Raw genomic sequence first — 23,489 nt, forward strand, 5'->3', positions numbered from 1 at the left:
GCCGAAGTCGGACGCTTAACCGACTTCGGCTCAGGTCATGATCTCACGGTTCGTGGGTTCGAGCCCCGCGTCGGGCTCTGTGCTGACAGCTCAGAGCCTGGAGCCTGTTTCAGATTCTGTGTCTCCTTCTCTCTGTGACCCTCCCCCGTTCATGCTCTGTCTCTCTCTGTCTCAAAAATAAATAAACATTAAAAAAAAAATTAAAAAAAAATAAAACTCCCAGGGGGATGCACAAAAAGCCTCTGTTGGAGCTACATCACTTCCTTATAAGTGTTTGATCCCCCAAAGCACTCCACTGTTATGCAAATTCCCATCTCAGAATCTATTTCCCAGAGAACCAACCTTTCTCTAGAAAACTCTCTTAAGAAACTGCTTACTGTAAAGTTCCATATACCTTTCATAATCAGACATATTAAAGTTGAGAAAATACTTGTAACTGGACAAGAAGACGCCTGCAAACAATATTGAGCATCATGGTTCACATGGTGGCACAGACGAAATTCACATGTGTTTCCTTGTTCTAGATTCCTTCAGTGGGAATTTTTTCTGTTCACTACTTTTATTTTGGGGGAAATGATGTCACATAAAGATTAGGTATGCTAGCACAGTGGAGAAGACAGAAAATTAGACCTATGTGTACTGCTTCTGTTACTTTGCAGCCTGATCAACAAATGCAAGTGATTCACTTTTTCACCAGGAAAATGAACAGCATTTTTGTCCTTTAGAAAAGGCAAGAGCAATCTCCTCCCTCTGTCAGTTTGGGTTTTCTAAGAAACAGACAGCAGACAAGATTAGCAGAATAAGGGGATTTATTAAGGAGAATGTCTGGAAAGGATAAAGGGAAGGGTGCCAAGTAGGCAGGAAGAGTTTCAGGGGATAGCACCCAGTGCATATCCCTCAATCTTGCACCAAATATTTTTTTGAGTGTCTACTATGCATTGGGCACTGTGGTTGGCTGTAATGTGTCTGATATGAAGGGAGTGGAAGGATGGATGAGGTAGGAAGAGTCTCAGACTACAGGTCAGTCTAAGAAAATCCTAACCAGGCTGATGAGGAATCTCAGAGTTAGAATAGTTAGTGCAGGGTCCCTCCTCTCAGCAGTGGATCTGAATTAGACTTTCTGCCAAGCGCCATTGTTGCTTTGGACATGGTTGGGAGGGAGGGAAGAATATGATCCAAAAAAGCAGCGGCTGGAAATTTCACTCAATTCTGCTGCCCCTCTGAAGCACACTCGTCTTCTCTGGTGTCCCCACCTCCATCCAATAGGCAAACCTCACTCTGCTTTGGATTCTCTTCCCGAAGCCTCACTGTCCAGCTGTCCTCCTGCCCCTGCACAGCTATTCCTTCTTCTGACTAGCCCAGAGCCCAGCATATTTAAATCCATTAAAGGACTGAGCAAATGCTTACAAATCTATTTCTCCTGTTAGAATACAATGTCTTAAGAGCAGGGGTCATGATTTATTTTTCCTTGTATTCTTGTCCCTTAGCAGAGCTAAGCACAAAACAGACACTAATTAATATTCAAATGACTAAATGAATAAAAGTCCAAATAGATGGAGACAGCCTTTGTGATTTTCAAATTTTGACTTTTAAAGTAAGACTTTTAAATATTTCAGTGGATCTTTGTCGGAAATAAAACAAATTTTCATAGAAGGAAAAGTTCCAAACTGTGTGTCATTATAGATATTTATGTGTTGGTTTTTTATATATACATAAATGTTCATATTTATATTTTGAATAAAAAACTGATAACACATCTTTACTTAAGAAATGCAAAAAACGTTGAAAAAAAAATTAAAAAAAAAAAGAAATGCATGTGAAAGGCACCTGGGTGGCTCAGTCATTTGAGCCTCTGCCTCTTGATTTTGGCTCAGATCACGATACTCTGCATCGGGCTCCATGCTGAGAGTGGAGCCTGCTTAAGATTCTCTCTCTCCCTCTACCACTACCCCCCCCCCACTGCTCTCTCGCTCTCTCTCTCTCAAATAAAATTTTAAAAAATGCATGTGAAATTAAGTCTTTTTCCTGCAGTGGGATCTATCTGTAAAAAAGACTATATTTACATGATTTCTACCTGAGTTATTAAATCATAAAACAATCCTTTTAATAAAAATTCTCGTTCTTCTCTTTTGCAATATAGAGTGAAGTTCAGAACTTATGGAAAGAAAATTTGATTATTCTGGATGCTGCAAAGACATATGGCTATGAAGTGGTTGACACATTTACTATAACGATGGGGCGATACAAAGAGTTTTTGCAGGGGACGTGTGGATGTCACTTCCATGAGGTATTTATGCTGGCTCTTTATTTATTGTATCTTTTGATTGGTTAGATTGCTCATTGTATCTTTAATTATATTCTCAGTCTTATTTTGTATTAAAAAACTATGTCCAAAGGAGATTAAATGATGTATTCACCATTATTCAGCCAGAGCATTTAGCAATCACAACTTGAGACTCTACAAAATAAGATGTTAAAAAAGAATTAGTTTTTATGTAGAGATTTAAAAACTAAGACCACTGGTCAATGAAAGCAGGAAGATGGAAACGTGGAGAGCACTTGCCTTGACTAACAGACTCTCAACCTTCCCATAGGAAATTGTGGCCAAAGAAGGTATAAAATCTCTTTGGTGGAGCATGAAAATCAAGACAATTTAATGTGCTAAACTAATGAACGACCTTCCTCCATTGGTTTATCCAATGCATTAAACAGGTGGGCCTGTGTTTTGAGTAGTCCCCAACACCCCTGGTGAAAATTAATTCATTTGCAGTCAGTAATGTATTAGGCTAAACTGATAAGGTGATAGCAGACAATAATTTTAACCTCCCTTCCCCCCCACCATTTTTTCAAACTCTGTGATTATTTCCTCTTTATATCACTTGAATAAAATCTTAGTAAGTCCCATAACTTTAAAACCACTTTCAGATAATAAGAGTGAAAAAGTATTTTCAGGCATAAGGAGAATGACAGTTCAGTACTAAAATTGCCCAGTCCTGTTATAACCACATGAAGTCATTTCCTTCCCCCAGCTCAGGCCCTCTTGGGTCTCAAAGCCCAAAGGAGGAGAGAGGGTGTAGGAGCTTTCTTTCCTCTTTCTCTCACCCCTTTCGTCACTGGGTCAGGTTATGGAGATGTTAAGGACAATGAAAGTCTTACTTGACTGGTGTAAGCATAACCCATTGATGTACTTTCTGGGTAAGGCATGCTAATTCTTGTTAAAGTGCTTTTGTAAACTTCCTTGAAGACCCTCCTTCCCACTGGGGCCCTCTGACTATGCCTTCCTTGATAGAGGCAATACCTGGGCCCCTTGACTTCCAATTGTCCCTCCCTCTGTTGTGGGTCACCTTGCCACTCCAGTCACCCTCCTGAAAACTATTCAAAATAGCACTAGGCTTGCTATACTGTTGCCCACCTTTGGTCCACCAGAAACACTCATGCACACTTGCTCTGCTGTTGCTAGAAATAGAGTTAGCTGCCAATACAGCCCTCTCTCTCTTTCACTCTTTCTTGCTCTTGGTCTCACCCTTGCTCTCTCATTCTCCCGGCCATCTTAAAGCTCATCTATAGCCACAGTGTCTCATACCAATTCTAATGCTCCCCAAACCCTAAAGGACACATGTCCACTTCTTAAAGTTGGTCTCTCGAAGGCCCCTCTCATTTGGCTTGAAGCAAGGGTAAAGCAATTCCTTATGAGGGAGAAAGACTGTCAATCATCTGGACAACTCACATGGAAAATCTCTCTCTTCCTTCATCTTCATTTCCCTACTCTTTTAATGAGACAAAGGTTTGCAAAACTGGATTTTGTCTATACTTTTTCAAGTTTTGCATACATTGTTTTGGAGTATGAAGTTACTTGGCTCCTGTTGTTTGCTCTAGATCTTAGGAGCTTCTGCTGAAAGTGCAATGGAAGAAAAAACTGCAATGTCTCATCTGATCATTTTGCCAGACACGGGATCTCTTGTTCTTTCTCAAATGGCCCCCTTGGTAAACCAGAAGGCAGTCATTGGACTGACTAGGGAAATGACCACTAAAGGTTTCTTGGATCCTGTTTTTCAGCCTTAAGATGACTATCAGAATTCATTTTGGTCCTCAGATTTTTATGGCTACCCAAAGTTACTGACACTGCATTGGTTCTTCTGGATATGTTATATTTTTTCTATGTTATATTTTTTACATATAATTTTGTAGGACAAATGGAGCTGCATCTCAGGGAAGTGGGAGCCTGCACCCACAGTAGACAGCATGGCATCTTAAGTTTTGGTCTAGCAACTTGAAGCTTGGCCATGCTGTTGCAGCACAGATTTTACACTGTAGGAGACTATGTGTTTATTTATTTCTTCCACACACAAAAAAATATAACACTCTTTGAGTTCCTATTCTGTTTGCAAAAAGTCAAGACTTAGAGACACAAGAGCAGGTAGCCAGAAAGGGGAAAAAATAATCTTACAGCTGAGCCAGCCCAGTATCATAGTTGGCTGCAAAAACAAGTCAAAGGTTGCCAAAACCCACATAAAACAGGGACTTTGAAAGACAATATACTGATCTTTTTTTTTTTTGCCTCTTTTAGAAAAGGTTTATTTATTTACTTATTTTTATATAATGTGTCTTCAATTAGTATTTTAGGGGAGGGTATCTGTTTTTCTTTTTCATCTTTAGTGCTCGGGAAGTCTAAAAAGGAGAAGTCTTCCAAAGATTTCCAGCATGGCTCCAATTAAAAACAGAAGATGCCCTTCCCACATGATTGCATTACATGTGTCTCCTGCCACAGCATTAACCGGTTGACACTAATAGTCATGGAATTTGAGAACTACAACAAAGGCTCTTTGAACCATCAGAACTAGAATATTGGCTTATAAATATTACTTATAAAAATAGCTTTAATTTGCATAGCAATAATTTAAGCATGTCAGGTGAAATTATGTCACTTATTTGACTTTATAATTATGTGTAATCATCATGTACAAATTGTTTTTTAAGCCCTATTTTTAAAGTTTATTTATTTATTTTGAAAGATAGCAGATAGGGGATAGCAGATCCCAGAATTTATCAGAAAGAGAGAGAGAGAGAGAGAGAGAGCAGGAGGGGCAGAGAGAGAGGGAGAGAGAGAAAATCCTAAGCAGGCTCCACACTATCAGTGCAGAGCCCAATATAGGGCTCGAACTCACGAACCATGAGATCATGACTTGAGACAAAACCAAGAGTCAGATGCTTAACTGACTGAGCCACCCAGGCGCCTCAAGCCCTATTTTTAATGCATGTTGACTTGGCAAGCTACATAGGTATCTTCCAAATTATCTTAATTGATTCTGGAGCAGCATTACTGTTTTGAAGTTTTATTTTTTGAGCTAAAATACTTCTGGGGGCATTTGCCTTTCCAGTTACACTGCAGAGTGATAAGGTCATCTTTCTCAACTCGCTCTCTTCATCACAAAGTCTCTACACCCGTTCATCACTTTGGCGTAATTGCTGCTTAAGTCTTGAACAAAATGCACCTCTTGTAGCTCAGGACGTTTCTACTGCTGACGCTGAGGTTTTACAATCTTTCTAAGCTATCACCCAACATCTTAAATCACTGTTAGCTTATTATAAAGAATCAAGAAAATCTAAAGGCCCTTGCAAAGTATGATTTGATGATTAATGTAGCAAGCCAGGGAAAAGGAGATTATTGGCCTCATGTAAAACATATTAAAGGACAGAAATTTGTTAATAATAGCCATTTTTTCCCTCTGTGCTCATCTTATGAGCTGACAAAGCAATTTGTCATACAGGAATAGCAAGAATTAAAATCAGCTGTGCTAGAACCATGAGAATTTGAGTTTGTATCTTCTGGTGTTCAATTAAGCCATTCCCACAATAGATCCTCACATACCTAAGAAGGATTGCTACAACCATTACAGTAAGATCTTGTTGCGTCCTCTGATTTGTCGTGAGGATTCTATCAGAGCCATAACACACCTGCATCAGCTGACTCTTGTTGCCACAGGTAAGACGAGAGGTCTCGGCCCACCTCTTTCATCTGTCAAGTCACCACGAGAGAGAGTATGTTGCCGCCATGGATCTCTAAACAATTTCCCAACCAGTGTGCATCAATGTTGACTAAAATGTTCCTGCTGGTTAAAAAAGCAGGTGTTTCTCTTCATGGGCAGAAATGGAATTTTGTTTTCCCAACGTTTATGCAGGACAACAAACAGGATCCAGGTATTTTTTTCCCAAGAGTGGTTTTGGATGGTGCTGTTAGTTATGTGGCAAACATCTAGTGTGAACAAGCTAAAACCTGGGAAGGATACAAAAATATTATCAGCCCAAACCTGGCTGCAGGAGGGGCAAAACCACAACAGTTACGTGATTATTAATTAGTCTAATCAGCTGTACAGACCTTATATGATATCTCTGTTTTCTGGCAGATGTAGCTACACCTCTTGCCTCAGTTCTCCCCCACCGCCCCCCTGCAAAAAAAAAAAAATCCCTCTGATCACTACCCAGCTCTAATACCACTAGGTTTCCTTTCATTCTGGAACCATGGAAAGAAGAAAAGATTGTTAGTTCTTTGTGAGAGATGGTGTCCTATTACTATTTAATCATCATCTTATACTCTTGATTATTTAAGTTTAATTATGTAAACAAAAGCTTATCTGGCCTAGAAAAGTTTTCCTTCTGTGTTATGGGCTTAAAGTTTTTCCCTTTCTCCCTCAAACTTTAAAAGGTTGTCATAAACCCAATGAAGAAAAAAGCCTTTAAATTCATTTATCCAGAAAATTGTGGTAATGACTTTTGGAGAAAAAAGAACAACTGATTCAAATACAGTTAGCGTGGATAGCAGATCTCAGAATTTATCAGCATGGCTATTTTTAATAAATTAGCAATGGCAATTTAATTCAAAAAAATTTTGTGTCTGTGTGAGCTGTACTAACTACATAAAATGAGCTAGGAGAACATTTTTTAGGCTCTCCTTGAGTATCTCAAACTCAACATATCCCCAAAGAGAGAAGTATAATAGTCCCTTTAAACTTTCTTCTCTAGAAGGCCTGGATTTTCTTTACTGCACTCTCATTTACAAACTAGTATCATTCTTGACTCCTTCTTATCTTTCCCCAGCCTCCAACAACCTCTGACCAGCTACTTACCAAGTCCTTACCTACTAAATATTCTGCTGAACCTTTCTCCGTACTCTGTTCCAGTTGCCTCAACCTTGTTTATTCTTTTATTTAATTTGTTTGTGAGTCCAGTTCTTGAGCTAAATGGTAGTGATACAAACATAAATAACAAACATTCTCTTCCCTCAAGACAGTGTAGTCAGGGGATCAGGCATAAAAGCCCATATTATGAAACAATATATTAAGTAGCATGTTATACATATAAATAGGATATTGTGATAACACCAAGAAAGGGCACTTAACCCAATATGAAGATTGAGTGAACCTCCTCTTGAAAATTGTCCAAGTTGATTGTTAAAGGATGAGTAGTCAGGCTAATAGGGTGATGGCAGAAAGGAGGCCATTCAACCCCATGGGACGATGTAAACCACATTAGCTTTGAAGTAACTTGATGTTCTCAGGAAATCACAGGAAATTATGGATATTGTAGAACATCGACTATAATAGGGTCCTGGGAAAGGTGGGCTAAGGCCAGATCATAGTTAAGAGCTTAGACTGTATCCTATAGGTAGTGGAGAGCCAATGAAAGGTTTTATAGAGAAATGAGATGGTCACATATTTGTTTCAAATAGGTAAGTCTGATAACATCAAGGGGGACAGAGTGAAAGAGGACAGAGTCTGGGAGAGAAGTTAGGAGACTTTTTCAGAAGTCAGGTGAGAGATGATAAAAGCTCGCCCAAATCAGGACAGAGACTGCAAGCATAAGAGAGAAGGAGAATACAAGCCCTATTTTAAAAATAAAACCTGTAGATCTTATCTGCAGCATGAGGGAGTAGAAAGACTCAAAGACGATTCCTAACTTGGATGATGGATTAGAGCTGAACCAGCAACTGAGTCAGAGAATGACAGAAGGTACAAGCTCAGGGAAAAGATGATGAATTCAGTTTTGAACATGTTATGTTTGAGATGCCTGTAGGACATCCAGGTGGAGATCTCTTACAGGCAGTTGGCTATACAAGTCTGAAGCTTGAGGTGCAGGGTGGGGCTGGAGATAAAAAGTTGGACGTCATCAGAAAACAGAACAGTTGAAACAATGAAAATAGATCGTCCAGAAAAAGTGAGTGGAGTAAGAGGAACTGAGGATAGAACTCTTGGAGACACCAATATTTAAGCAAAGTTTGGAGAAATAGGAACATTTGAATTTAGAAAATAAACTGATAGAGGAAAACTCTTAGTAGAGTGTGGTGCGACGAAAAGTCAAAAAGTGAAAATTTGTAGAGATCGAAATAGCGTTAATGTTGTCAAATGTAATGGAAGGATTTATTAAGATATGGATTTTTAAATAGTCATGGATTTGGCATTGAGAAGGTCTTTTCTGATCACTTTAAGAGAAATTTCAGTAATTTCAGCCTCGGTGGCTCAGTCGGTTAAGTGTCCAACTTCGACTCAGGTCATGATCGCATCGTTTGTGGTTTCGATCCCCACATTGGGCTCTGTGCTGACAGCTCAGAGCCTGGACCATACTTCAGATTCTCTGTCTCTGTCTCTCCACCCCTCCCACACTTGACTCTATTTCTCTCTCAAAAATAAATAAACATTAAAAAAAAAAAAGAGTGATTGCGGTAAAGGGGCTCCTGAGTGGCTCAGTTAAGCATCCATCTTTAGCTCAGATAGTGATCTCACAGTTCTTGAGCTCAAGCCTTTTGTCAGGCTCTGGGCTGACAGCTCAGAGCCTGGAGCCTCCTTCAAATTCTGTGTCTCCCTCTCTCTCTCTGCCCCTCTTCCACTTGTGCTCTTTCTCTCAAAAATAAATAAACTTTTTTTTTTAAAGAGCAATTTCAATAAAATTTTAGGGGCACAAATAAGACTACAATAGATTGAGGAGGTATAAGAAATGAGAAAAGGAGACTGGAAAGCCTTTCAACAAGTGAAAATAAGAAAAAGGTGGGGCACTCAGTTGATTGAATGTCCAACTGTCCAACTCTTGATTTCAGCTCTGTCATGATCCCAGGGTTGTGGAGTCTGCTTAAGATTCTCTCTCTCCCTCTCTCTTTTCCTCTCTCTACCCGCCCCCTCTGGAAGGAAAGAAGGAAGGGAAGAAGGAAGGAAGGAAGGAAGGAAGGAAGGAAGGAAGGAAGGAAAGAAGGAAGAAAAAGAAAGAAAGAAATGGGGAAAGATACTGGACTTAGACAAAGTAGTCTAGGGTAGGAGGAACTGCTTTTCATGTTTATGGGCAGAAAGAGAATAATCTCTACCACAGAATACATCAGGAATACAAGAGGGCATAGGAGGAAAGCCCCTGATAATGTGGGGGAGGATCAAGTCAAGGACACTGTAAATAGTTGGTCGGGTGCTGCTAAATGAACAAGGTTGGCTGGAGGGCCTCTTCTTCTCTATGATGTATTTGCCCTAGACTTTTGCAATATTTTCATCTTAGAACCTTCACTTTCAACTACTCAAATTCATCCTTCGTATCCCCACCAGGATGTGTCTATAGTTCCAACCCAATGTTGTCATTCAAAACCTTTTGATGGCCCTGTAACTAAAGAGGAATCACATGAGCTTTCACTGCCTACCATTCCTAAACCCCTTTTGGGGGAAAGCGACTCTAGACAGTTTATTCCGTGTAAAGTAATTTGTGCTCATTTCATCATCTGCAAGTGAATTGTAGCTTTTTCCACTGGGTGATTAGATTAGAAATCAGTGCCTGCTGAAAATGAATTCCTTAGCCCTAAGGGAGCCCAGTCTTTCCTGGGATGGTTTGCTACAAAATCCTGTTCTGGAAGGAGCATCCTCTATTGAATGGTGGTAACAGCAATTACATCAGGGTCTCTCTCTTAAAAAGGATAATTAAATAAAAGATGAACGAAGAGTGCCAGTCACTCTATGTGAACTAGTGTTATGACCCCATGAGTCAGCTGTACATGCCAACTTCTGCAGTACTAGAACCTAGAATGTCAGTATGCCTACGAAAGAGATGTTGACCCATAACTATTTCATGTTTTTTGCAGTAAACCCTCATTTTGGGGGAATAGTGCCAACCTTTAAAAGTCAAGCTAAGATGGGCTCTGCACTACCTTGATTAGCATTTTCTACTTTATGTTTTGATGTTCTACCCAAGTAAAAACAGGATCTGTGGTTTGGGGAATTCTGTGTACTCCTCCACTGTAAAGATTCTCAAATAATATTAGTATTTTAAATGATCCAAAAAGCTGTTACAGCAAAGAAACTATTTAACTTAGTTTGACCCAGTTTTCCCCAAACATTTTTGACCACAGAACCACTTTTCTTTTTTTAATAACATTGTTAACACCTCACTAAGCACACTTTGGAAAAACTAGCGTACAGAAGAAGGTCAAAAATCATGCATGGAGTACAGATTAAATGTGGCAGAATGACCGCAAGCATTTACCTTCTCTTCCACTTGAAACTCCACCAAAAGACTTTAAAGACATAAAGCTATTCACCTCCCTCCCCCCAAAAAGACAGAATAAGAAATAACTCATAAGAGATAAAAAATCCGAATTCATTTCAAGAAGTTTAACTTAGCCTACAAAAGAGGTTACGGTGGAAAATGAGAGAGAGGAGAGATACCAACTAGAGAGGAAGGCACACTTGCCCGCAGAGCCTCTGGTTGACCCAGACTTGAACGAGCCCGGCGCAGAAGAAGGCGGGGCTGAGACACGGGTCAATCTGTAGGCAAAACTGGTGGACCCCGAATCCCTCACCCCACCCCACCCCGTGGCTGTCCATATATACCTCCATATATACAATTTCTTTTAAAATTGAACATCAGAGATGGACTCAGAAACACGGGTATGGGAAAGAACAAATTATTCTAGAGGCTGAACTCGGAAAAATGCACGTACAAGTTGGCACCTGAAGGGTAGAGCCCCTAAACTTCCCCCCAAACCGTCCAAAATACCAGCAGACAGGTGCGCACCGCCTCACACAAGGGGCTAGAGGACTCTTCTGACAAGAAACGGAGGGGCCCAATCGAAGATCTTTCAAAAGCCACAGTTGTGCTCAGCGAATCCCTACGGTGAAGTCGGCAGTTTGAATGTTGGTCCACACAAATTGGCTCTAAGTAACATTTTCTTGCTTAAATAAAACTCAGCTCAAGAGAGATCGATGGAAACAAATACCTGCAAGTTAAGGTCAAAATAGATTCCAAGACCCAAGATGTACATCTAAACAGAGCAAGGTTGGAACTTAGGTTGTAATAATTACACTAATGAAAGTCTTTTATATTATATCAAGAATTCAGTGACATGAATATTCAGCCACTTAGGAAATTGAGTTTAAAACGGGAATTAGTCTCTGGAGAGCTGCATAGGAATACAAGATAGAACCAACAGTTTAACATTAAATAGGTAAGCTACTGGTCTATACCTCCTTATAATCAGTCTGCTCACCTCAGAGCAGAATTTGTCCCAGAGCCGGAAACTGAGGTCTGCCTAAGGAGCAGGAGTTAAAAAGACTCAGCTGTCGGAGTAAGAAGGACTGGAGATTTGGAGGTAGGGGGGAGAGACTGAGACACTGCAAATCTGGAAACACCAAAAACAAAAAACAATTCCTCATTCCTAAAGAAAACTTTAGTCTTGCCCTCTAATCCCCAGCATCTTTGACCCATTCAGAAGTTGGACTCCCTTCAATCAAAACATACTTATTTCATGTGGCCATGATTCAATATTGGGGGGGAGGGTGAAAAAAATCATTATTATCTGTAAAAATTGCACGATTTCCTGAAATGGAACCATGAATTATAAGGACTGGCTTGTAGCTATTGTTTGTTGCTTTATTTTTGTTCCATTTCTGTGAATTCTTGGGCTACTTTTTCAGCTGGTCATAAATTTGGTGACTGGATCTTGGATTGAATGTCATGGCTGCAGAATGACTATACCAAATAAAAAGTACTTCAATAGTATACATTTGTTTTAAAAGACCACATTAGCACATTTTGGTCAAGCTCATGTTTTCCAAACGTGGAAAGCCATTACCCTCATTCTTTATAGCCCATCCCTGTCCGTGAAACACGTTTATAATCAGAACATCCCCCTTAATCCAGTCTAGAGAGATTTTGGAACGCTTGAGCCACTGAAAATTGTTTTCTATTTTGTTCTGTGGATCTGGAACCACATCAGAAGTTCCTTGGGTGTTATTCAGGTTAAGATCAGTTTTAGGAAAGGTATTTGCTTATAATCTGCCTGACACTTTTCCAATAATTCACCAAGCTTTCCCTTTTTTGTAGTAACTTTTCAAAAATTCTAAGTTATTTCAGATGCAGCAGTTAATTGACATGGTAATATACTCATTCTGATTAAAATTTATGTGAAATCAATTTTGAGGGTTGAAATTACATGCATTTAATAGTAAAAGTTGCAATGTTAGTATTGTTGTGTAAATTTATAACAGTTTTTCATTTGTTTAAATAGTCTTAAAATAACCATTGGACAAAGCCAGTCAAGTTGAAATGTGGCCATTTGTATGCCTTCTAAAATGTGTTTGTGCCCAGGTCTTTAATTACACAGATATGTAGAAAGATCTACAGTCATAAACTGGGAGATCTCTTAGCATATAAGGAACCTATGAAAAAGTAAAACTTACTTCTGCACGCCAAAGCACAGAATTTCAATTCTTGTCACCCTGGGTCACAGAAAATGTGATCATCCACATTTCTTTTTTTTTTTTTATTTATTTATTTTTTTTAACGTGTATTTATTTTTGAGACAGAGAGAGGCAGAGCATGAACGGGGGAGGGTCAGAGAGAGAGGGAGACACAGAATCGGAAGCAGGCTCCAGGCTCTGGGCCATCATCAGCCCAGAGCCCGATGCGGGGCTCGAACTCACGGACCGTGAGATCGTGACCTGAGCCGAAGTCGGACGCTCAACCGACTGAGCCACCCAGGCGCCCCTATCATCCACATTTCTATAATATGTTATCATGACAGCAATTGCTTCCAGCACCAAAATTACTCCTAAGTTTCTATAGTTAATATATTACAAATATATTACTGTTTTGAAACATTGTCATCTTTACTTGAAAGTCTATTCTTACATATAACTTAATCTAAATTTGAACATTGTCATGAGAAAGATAATTTTTATTGTCACATTTATACTTGTGATTATAGAACAATGCTGACCAAACAGCTTATCACACTTTCTGAGGACCAATTGTCCTTCACTATTGCTTCCTAATGTTATTTCCTAATGTGTAATTTGACACAGTAAACTCATAAAAAGAAAATAAACAACAGCAAACACACACACACAAGCTAAAAACAAAGAGTTACTTTGGAGTATTTTAAAGTGTCAAAAGAGGTGTGCCTGGGTCACTCAGTTGGTTGAACCTCCGACTTCGGCTCAGGTCATGATCTCACGATTTGTGGGTTTGAGCCCCGTGTCAGGCTTTGGGCTTTGCACTGACAGCGGCAGAGACTGCTTTGGATTCTCTGTCTTCCTCTCTCTCTCAGCCCCTCCCTTACTCGCGGTCTGTCTCTCAAAGATAAGTAAATGAATATTAAAAATAAGTAAAGTGTCAAAAGAATTGTCATTTAACATTCATGTTTAGAGTAATGTAAACGTGTGCCAAATCCCATTACATAATCATAGGTGATACCTCCTTATCCCTCTAGGTACACGTCTCTTTCTCAGTTGGCCAGGTCACATGCGCCGAAATTTAAAGGAGCATTTGTCAGCATCAAACACTTAGAATTTGTCTCTGGTTGAGACGATCCCTATACAAACACGTCTAGAGTCTTTTGTCTTTGGTTCAAGGTCTCTTTCATGATATTTTCTAATAGATCACTTTTGTCGTTTACTGTTATTATTACTGTGCCCCAGAGGTAACCTACCATTTGTATTGAGAACATCTCTCTTTCAGAGCCACATTCCATTTGACACTTTAGTTGGATTTTATTTTTTTTTCAATATATGAAATTTATTGTCAAATTGGTTTCCATACAACGCCCAGTGCTCATCCCAACAGGTGCCCTCCTCAATACCCATCACCCACCCTCCCCTCCCTCCCACCCCCCCATCAACCCTCAATTTGTTCTCAGTTTTTAAGAGTCCCTTATGCTTTGGCTCTCTCCCACTCTAACCTCTTTTTTTTCTTTTTTTTTTTTTCCTTCCCCTCCCCCATGGATTTCTGTTAAGTTTCTCAGGAAGTTGGATTTTAATAATCCTAAGTGGTCCTCTGATGTGGGGAAGGACCCAAACGGGCACATTTCCACACAAGAGATCAAAGAAAAAAAGCAATTAGCCCTTTTTTGTACAGGTATCAACATCTTCACTTGCAAAACATTTCCAAGCCTTACAATTGTAGCTAACTCCTTTTCCTGCACTTTGGAGCCCATAAGAGTAGGTAAAATAAAGTAATATTTTGAAACTTGGAGATAATAGTTTGACAGCAATGCTGGAGACTAAATTTGACAAATAAGTTCAAAGAAATAATAGCTGTGTGAACAGATTACCATGCCCACCATAAATTAGCACTAAGTAACGTATGAAGAAACTATTCGTTACGTGGAAACAACATGGTGCCTGACCTTGGGGAGCTAGTCTCAGACAATGTCTTTGAAGTCATTTCATTCTTGTGCTTACTTCAAGTATCTTAGACATGTGTCTTTATATAGTCCCCTTGAGGGTAGGGACCATATTTGAATTACTCCATGTGTTTTGTCACAGAGAACACTGAAGATTGAAAATTGGATATTATATGGAAAAAAATAAATCAGTAAATCTTTTCTACTGCTTTTCTATTATACAAGGATTACATGAATTCTTGCTAACTGTAAAAATGTAAAAATAAGTATACAGAATAAAAACAAAACTTCCTGCCTTTAGGGGTACCTGGCAGGCTCAGTCGGTGGAGCATGCAAATTCTTGGTCTCGGGGTTGTAGGTTCGAGCCCCAAATAGAGTGTAGAGAATACTTAAAGATAAAATCTTAAAACAAAATTCCAGCCTTTATGTCATATATACCCCTCAATTCTCACTCCCTTCCCCATTGGAGATTCTATTAGCAGTTTGGTACATAGCTCCATTTTATACATACACTCTTGATTTTAATTCCATGTAATTAATACTCTTACAATGTCAGCATTTATGATTGCTAGATTTATATAACATTGGGCTTCATTTAGAACTACTTTATTGCTCTAGAAACACTTTTAGGAAAGAATAGCAGTTTATGAAATGCATTTTAATCTGTAGCATGGACATCCCTGTATTTTCTCAGTATTGAATTCTGCTTATACTTGGCTTATGCAACAAAAAACTGGGTCTATGGTAGGCTGGTGGTAGACTCAGTTAATATTGATGAGTGAACATTTGGTAATGAAAATCCCCCCCACCCCCCACCACTGTTTATTTGGTTACTGGTCTTGGTTATTTTCTTACATTTATTCTTTTAGATGTATTTTAGGATTTCTTTGTCATGTTCCCCCCGCCCCCCACCAAATACTGCTGGGATTACAATTGGCATAGTATTTTAATTAATCTGGAGGGATTTGACGTGGTATGTCTTTCCATTTGTTCATGTTTTCCTTTTATTAAACTTCATGTTTTGGGGGCACCTGGGTGGCTCAGTCAGTTTGGCGTCCGACTTAGGCTCAGGTTATGATCTCGCTGCTCGTGGGTTTGAGCCCCGCCTCGGGCTCTGTGCTGACAGCTCAGAGCCTGGAGCCTGCTTCCAATTCGGTGTCTCCCTCTCTCTGCCCCTCCCCAACTCACGCTCTCACTCTCTCTCTCAAAAATAAATAAACATTAAAAAAAATTTTTTTAAACTTCATGTTTTCTTCACCTGCATAATCGCTAAACTGAATGAAATTGTTTTAGTATTGTAATGGGATCTTTTCTCTGATATATCTCTTCTTAATTATTGATAGAATATAGAAAAGCTATATAATTTTTAAATATTAACTTTATACCATCTCATTATTTTTTGGTAGATTCCTTTGGGTTCTCCAGGTAAACAATCATATAGCTACAAATAATTCTTTGGTGATTTTCTATAACAAAATATTTTGTAATGTTAAAACTTGCATGCCTGAAATAAATTTTATGTGCTAGTGGCATAGTGCACAATAATGCTGGATTTTTTAAAGACTCCTGGATTCAATTTACAATAGTATTTGAGGGGACTTTTTACATCTTTATTTTGACAAATCAAAATTGAAGTAATTCTTTCTTTGTAGGTTTGTCATCTTTCAGGAGTCAGCTTCAAAGTAATACTGGCTTAATCAAAGAATTAGGAAAGTTATCGTCTTTGATTATCTCTTGCAAAATAGCTTTCAAAGGAAACCAACTGAATTAAGTGCTATTGGGCCAAGCCCTGGGATAGATGTGTAGGAATCAATCTTGAACAGCATGCTGTGACCAGTGGCATTGTGTGAGGCATTAGGCAGGCCCTCAGAAGGTGGAAGAGACTCCATCATCCCATCTTCCTTTCTCAGAGATCACCTTACTGGTTTAAAAATAGAAATACATTATCAACCTTCCCATGTGATCTGGCAAAATATTGACACTACTCTTGAGGAGAAGCTATAGGCTTCAACAAAGACACTGGACATAAACATTTTTGTGTTATCTCTTTTATAAATCACGTTCAAGATTGCTGTAAGCATCTACACTAGCATTCTCCAACATTTGTAATGCAACATTAAATGCAACCCTGAAATCATACAAAACATTGAGATAATTTTAAAGAACGATATAACCTTTTGCAATGAGATGTATTTTTAACTGTTTTGCATTTAATTAGCATGTAGATCATCTGGCAATTGCAAAAGCCAGACCTTAAGATAAACTTATACAAACAAAAGTAACCTTATTTTGGCTTCAGAACACTGAAATAATATTTTTTCAAGGTTGAATGTAATATTTATGCTTAAGTGTTTCCTTAAATAAACTTCCTTAAAAATGTTCACTAATCTTGCTATCATTGAATACACACCTCCTCCAAAACAGAACCTTCAGGAAAACATTGGTGCACCTCCTGGCCTATCATATTTAAAGTTGTAGTATAACTAAACAGGGTGGAAAGAACTGCACAGAAGAGAAACTTACAACCTTGGGACCTGGAATATTAATCAGTGGTTAACTGCAAACTGAGCTCTGAATTACCATCCGTAGGGATTCCTTACCACAACCCACTGATTTCACTGGTCTTCTTAAGAGTCACTTCATCTGAAGGCCTGATCATAAAAAACCAAACCTCCCATAGCTACAGGAAAACAATTCATTTCTTTGGGGTTAGCAGGGTATAATTGGTTTTAAAATGCATTACTATTACATTTTTTCTTCAGAATGGAAATAGCTTCAACATTTTTATGATTATAAAGGAGTGTACATTTGTTGTATTCAAATAAAAAAAGTCAAGACTAAAAGTTACAAAGAATACGTTTTTAAATCACCTGTAATTCCTCTACCCAAAGATCACTACTGTTAACATTTTGGTTTATATCTTTACAGAATTTCTAGTCCAGTAAATCTTCTAAAAAGGTTCATACTTACTTGCATATAACTAAAAATACCTTATCTTCAAAATAAGTATCTTGTATTTGTTTAAATATCCTGTATTTTTGGAGCTGTTTTCGGTGTATCCTCTTATATGGAATAAAAAAATGTGGATCTAAATCATTATATAGCACTTAAAGGAATTTTAAAACTCCATGTGAGCCAGCGTTACCTTCATTAGTCACCAATAATATATAGTTTATGTGTCCATATTGACCAAAAATAATGTCTTGTAATTGCATTATTAATCACTCATAAATTGAATGACTGGAGGTGGGGAAGCAGAGATGGGGAGGAAATTTTTGTTATATATCTTTTTATGCTATATAAATGCTTTGTAATTCTGCCTATTCAAAACATTTTAAGATAAATATATTTACATATGTACAAACATATATAAGTTATTAGCTTAATATGGCATAGCCTGCTTCTACAAATTCCATAACTTACTAAGTACCCAGAAAAAATGAAACCACTAATTGTAACAGCATCAGCTTATGGTTGTGCAATGGAAAAGTATTTTTCTTTTCTCCACAAATAGCTTTAATTTCCATTCTATAAAGGGATGCCGTGACAGGTTTAGAGTACCATGTTTGATTCACTGACCCAGCACAGGCACCTCAGTGTCTTTTCCATACGTTAGCATTTGGCGTAAGTACACACACACACACACACACACACACACAGAGGCAACAGTGTGGTATAGAAACCATCTGAAACTATCCCTCAGATGCATTGGAACCAACTGTCCTGAGGTAAGAAAAATGGCAGAAATTCTAATTCCAACCTTAGGGGGTTTTTTGACAGGTAAGTTACTCTGGCTCTTGGTTATATAGATCGTATTTATCACCTTTCGGCAACATCTCTGTGATAAAGATGCCGCTCAAGTTTGTGAGTTAGTTATACTAATCTACGCAGGGCTTGAATCTCCTTGATTTTGACTTTTTTTTTTTTTTTGCTCTTTATTTGCAGGTAGTGAAGTCAAAGTTATCCAAAGAATATCACTTTATCAGAATGAAACAATCAAGAAACCATATTGTGGGAAAATATTTCAGCAATCAAAGCAAACGACAACAAGACTCTGTAACAAATTCTCAATCACCATATCATGTCAGAGGTCCAGTTAATCAGGTTTGCTCTGAAATCCTTCTCAGCAGGATGTGTGCAAGTAAAAGGACTGTGTAGACTCCCTGCAGGAGGACTGAACTTGGAATTGGAAGCAAGCCACTCACCTGGACGTGGTCTAAGAACCATATCCTACACATCACGGGTATCTTGGATTGACCACACACTCATGCATGCTGGCACACACATATACACCAATGCACACATGGCTTAAAAAAAAGTAATAATAACACTTTTCTTCCTACAGCTTTATAAGGTCAATATATGCACTTGACAATCACTTGGTTTCAAGGGGAAAGCTAGAGCTTGAAAAAGGTTACTTGAAGTATAATCATAAATTGGAACCACTGTGGGCTAGGTATTGCATGATGATGATAGGGAGAAATATAGACACTTGAATTATGTGGACAAAAAGGATAATGCTCTTGAGTATTGTGTTATCTTCTCTATCGGTACATTAATACTGAAGAGGGGAAAAAAGCAGTTACATTCCATTTGCAAGTAGGGATTCTGCTTGTGTTTTTTACCAGGAGAAAGAGTGATGTGTACGATAGCTTAGACTTTGTAATCTAATGCTTAGGAAAAACATTTCTTCCTATACTTTTTAAATTTTACAATTGAAAGGAAAAGAACAGGAATGCCACACAGGGAATTCGGAGGGATTCTAGGAGAGACATAGGAAGTGTAGTAATTTACAGTTAAAACACCAATGGATTTAACTTTGCACTCTTTGTACTTTTCAGTAACATTCCCTCCTATCCTGTCTGTGAACTTGGATGGGTAATTGCAGTCTAAGTTGATAAAAAATGTAATGTTAAAGTGAGAAACAAAATGTAGTTCCTCATGTATTACTTTAATATGTTTTATTGATGATACTACTTAAGAAAGCTTTTGTTTGCTGTTAGAGGCCTATGTAATTTAAGGTTACATTTTATGTAAATATTTTCAAAGGATTAGGCATTTGCATAGGCATTTATTTTCATAAAGCATTTGTATACGTCCACAAATACCATGTTATTGGTAACTATATTTTGATTTTTCTAATCCAAATTGAGAGTAGGAATAAAAATATTTTTTTATTAAAACTGTGGCATACATATAGAAAACATACCTAGTTCTAGTATTGAGAACTTTCTCTTCTATATTTTAATTTCAAAATAGTGAATTTCTTTATTTTACGTGTTTTGTTGTAAGCTATCACACAGTTACAATTGTGTTTTAAAGGATTATTTTTCTTTTGGGGAAAAAATAAAGCTGAGAGTGTTATTCAATACATGTCTGAAATTAACAACTGTACAAATACCTCAATTTCATTACCATACAAAAAAAGAGAGACTATTTTGATTGATCAGTTCCTTGGTATGAATATCCACCTCTTTAAATACTCTATTTTTATATATATTTTTATATGAAAGTAAACATGAATTTATATTTAACTGTCTTAAGTTATATTTAAGCACAACTATCACTTGATATAAACAATACATATCTGCCTCTGACAGATAGATTTTTTTAAGTGGTACAGAATTAACCTTTAAAATGAAAGATTTGGGGGCACCTGGGTAGCTCAGTCGGTCAAGCGTCCAGCTTCAGCTCAGGTCATGATCTCACTGCTCGTGGGTTCGAGCCCTGCGTCCGGCTCTGTGCTGACAGCTCAGAGCTTGGAGCCTGCTTCCGATTCTGTCTCTGTCTCTCTCTGCTCCTCCCCTGCTCGCTCTCTGTCTCTGTCTCTCTCTCTCAAATATAAAATAAAACAAAAAAAATTAAATGAAAGATTTTTCTAATATCTGCAACTATATGCAAACACTATTTTTAGGTTTTTGACTATTTTTTAGTGATATAAAATGTTGCCAATTCATGCAGCCTCTCATCATGTTTTAATGTATTATATACTCTATAATAGGTTTATAGTCAGGGATGTTTCTTGTAATTTACTGTCAACCTAACTATAATAACTATCTGACTGAGGTTAGTCCTGCATTTACCTCTTCACCATTGAAATAATAATAGATTTTAGAAACAAGTGTAACAATACTATTAATAAATATCTTACTAGTAATAGTCTGTGTTCAAAGAGTATCTTTCATTCTCATTTTTACTGGAGGTATACAACCATAGAGTGATTACTTGGCAAAGATATTATCATACACATTCAACTATTTGAATGTGGTTTAATAGGATAACTGTCTAGTTCCTTCCAATCCTGATATCCTCTGAATTTTGATCAGATGAACTCCCTGCTGTCCAACAACCAAAACTTTTGAACACAGTGCAGTGAAGTGTTTTTTTTTTTTTTTTTTTAAAGATAAGGCCCTGAAATGCTAGGATTATTTTCTTTACTCCTTAATTGAAAAAACATTTTATTTTACTTTGGGGAATTAGGTGTGTGTATGTGTGTGTGTGTGTGCATGTGTATTTGTATGTGCTTATCAAGTTCATCATTTGAGAAAAAAAAAGAATAGGTATTTAAACAAATTTTTAGATGTAAAAGTTTAAGGAAGTGTATTATTTTTGGTAAGAACTGATTAGTATCCAATCTAAACTGAACTAAAGAAAACATTTATAATATTAAAAGTCAAGAATAACTGCATAAACATGTCCAAGCATCACTGTTGACATTGTGTGTGTGTGTGTGTGTGTGTGCATTTGAAAGCACAGTGAGCTATTTGCAAGCCATCCAGGTAAGCTAATAGGATCCTGTAGGGACACATGAAAAAGAAAGGCTCCCCATTCCCTGCCAGTTGGGCTTACCCTTGGGTCATCTGATCTTCCTCTTTTTAGTTACCCCTGTGCTTAGCAGTCATCTCTACAAAACAATAATTTCCACTTAGAAAGTGTTGGAATAAATCACAGATTTTTGAAATGGAAATAGTTCTGGTAATGTTTATGAGGAAAACATAATGCTGTTGTGTATTTGAAGTTTCTTCTTTCAGTTCCATTTCACTGAAGGATTCCAAGAAGAAAAACAGAAACTGATCAAAAAAATATGTAACCCACTAAAAGTTATTTCAAAGCGGTAATACTTTGGCATGGTCCGGAGACTGGGGTCTAATACAGTAATAGGGTTAAGAGCTTAGAGAGGCGGTCAGCGTTAGGATCTTTTAATTATCATCTTATGGGTCCTTAAGTTGAGCAAAGACTTAAAGAATCATCGGTATCTAAAATTTTTCCCTGTGAATTTTCCACCTTGCCAAAAGAAAAATGTTATCAAAATCAGTGGCTAGGATTATTGTATTTAAAGTGAACAAACATAAATTTGAGTAAGCTCAGGGCTGATAACTCCAAAAAATATATATTCAATTGCAAAATCAATCTACAGCAGATTCTGAGTATTTTGACTCAATCAAGGAGTCCTTTCTCTGCAAATACTACAGTAGTTTGTTTTTTTTTTAATGTGTGTTTTAGTTCAATTGATTTTGATTGCTGTTGGAAACTAAGGCATTTTGATAGATCACTTTGACCTAAGGGGATGAACCAGAAGTTGTCAAAAAACCCAAAGACCTACTAAAGACAGCAGGTTAGTGCCAGGACTTCCAAACTAGACTTTCAATTTGGCAAGGCTTCCAAGGTTTCAAACTGTCAGGGAACCTTTTATCATGTTTTTATTGCTGTAGTAACTACTATTATCAACTTCCATATTTTTTTTATGATTCAGTCACCTGGTGTAGGGGGCTGTGGATCTCATTTTTTCTAACTGATACAGACCATGCAGTCCTCCTAAAATGGGGCTCCATTTGTTTTCTTTATGTTCGCTGAAATATAAAGAATTTGTTTTATGGCTCTATTAAATGTCGGATCACTATGTTTTAACACAGACAATACACAATCAAAACACTAATGCTTAAACTTCTCAAGAATATTTACAACTTGTAAGTATATCTGCAATGTAAATGAAGATAATTACTTAAACCCAACTAATAGGAAGAACAAAATTAAACAGTTGCTTTTAGAGAAAACACTATAAAAGGGATGTTATATATATTCCTACAAGGCCATCATATTTAGTTAGATTAAGTTTGAATTTGATTTATGCTGAGGGCCTGGTTATGAGGAGACAAGTTATATATCTAACCAAGACATTTTTCTCAGGATAGCAATATATTGTTATTTTTATTACATGAAAAGGTAATTCTTATAAAATTTATTTAAATGTTTTGATATTTTAAAAAGCAAAGAAATTATAATTGGTTATTTGTACATCAGAATTCGGAAATAACATGGTCTCATATATATGATGTATTCAATTGATTTTCAACTGTTTAGTAAAAAATTTCCTTATTTTATGGTTGGCTGGTGAAATACATCAATTTGATGCAGGTTTTAGTGGTAGGCTAAATGATATAATGATGATGGTATATGACTTATTTATATATTTTGTTCAATTGTATTTCCATTTTTTCCCTATAATAAAATCTGTTCAAAATGTGTAGATTTGAAATCTCGGCATATGGCATCAAGATCAACATTTTAATATTCTTCACACTCTATGATATGAGTTTTTATTTGGTCTATAATTTGTGTGCTTTTGAAAATAAATCATAAATTTGAATATTAGAAAAAAGGTTCAGACCATTAAAGTAAAAAGGGCATATGTTGTAACATCTAATCAATCGTATACCCACTTAAAGATAAGTTGTCTGGTCCTCAGGAGATCTTACATTAATAGTTGGAATTGAGAATTCTTGACATCTGTCTGCAGTGAATACATTTAGTTGAGAGGATACTACAAATGCCCCCATGGAAGCAA

At 37.4% G+C, this 23,489-nt stretch overlaps 1 protein-coding gene across 2 annotated transcripts in view; it reads left to right on the forward strand.

Annotated features, from left to right (window-relative positions):
• The window catches only part of CPED1 (cadherin like and PC-esterase domain containing 1), a 269,131-nt gene extending 248,279 nt beyond the window's left edge, over positions 1–20,852 (forward strand). The window contains exons 22-23 of one of the 2 annotated variants that reach the window (XM_049641732.1): positions 2,141–2,287; positions 18,590–20,852. In XM_049641732.1, the coding sequence (XP_049497689.1) occupies positions 2,141–2,287; positions 18,590–18,802 (360 nt within the window). In that variant the 3' untranslated portion in view covers positions 18,803–20,852. The remainder of the gene's footprint in view (positions 1–2,140; positions 2,288–18,589) is intronic. The other variant, XM_049641733.1, reaches the window with a different exon arrangement.
• Positions 20,853–23,489: the final 2,637 nt, after the last annotated feature.

This window comes from Panthera uncia, chromosome A2 (genome assembly GCF_023721935.1).
Source record: "Panthera uncia isolate 11264 chromosome A2, Puncia_PCG_1.0, whole genome shotgun sequence".
NCBI lineage: Eukaryota > Metazoa > Chordata > Mammalia > Carnivora > Felidae > Panthera > Panthera uncia.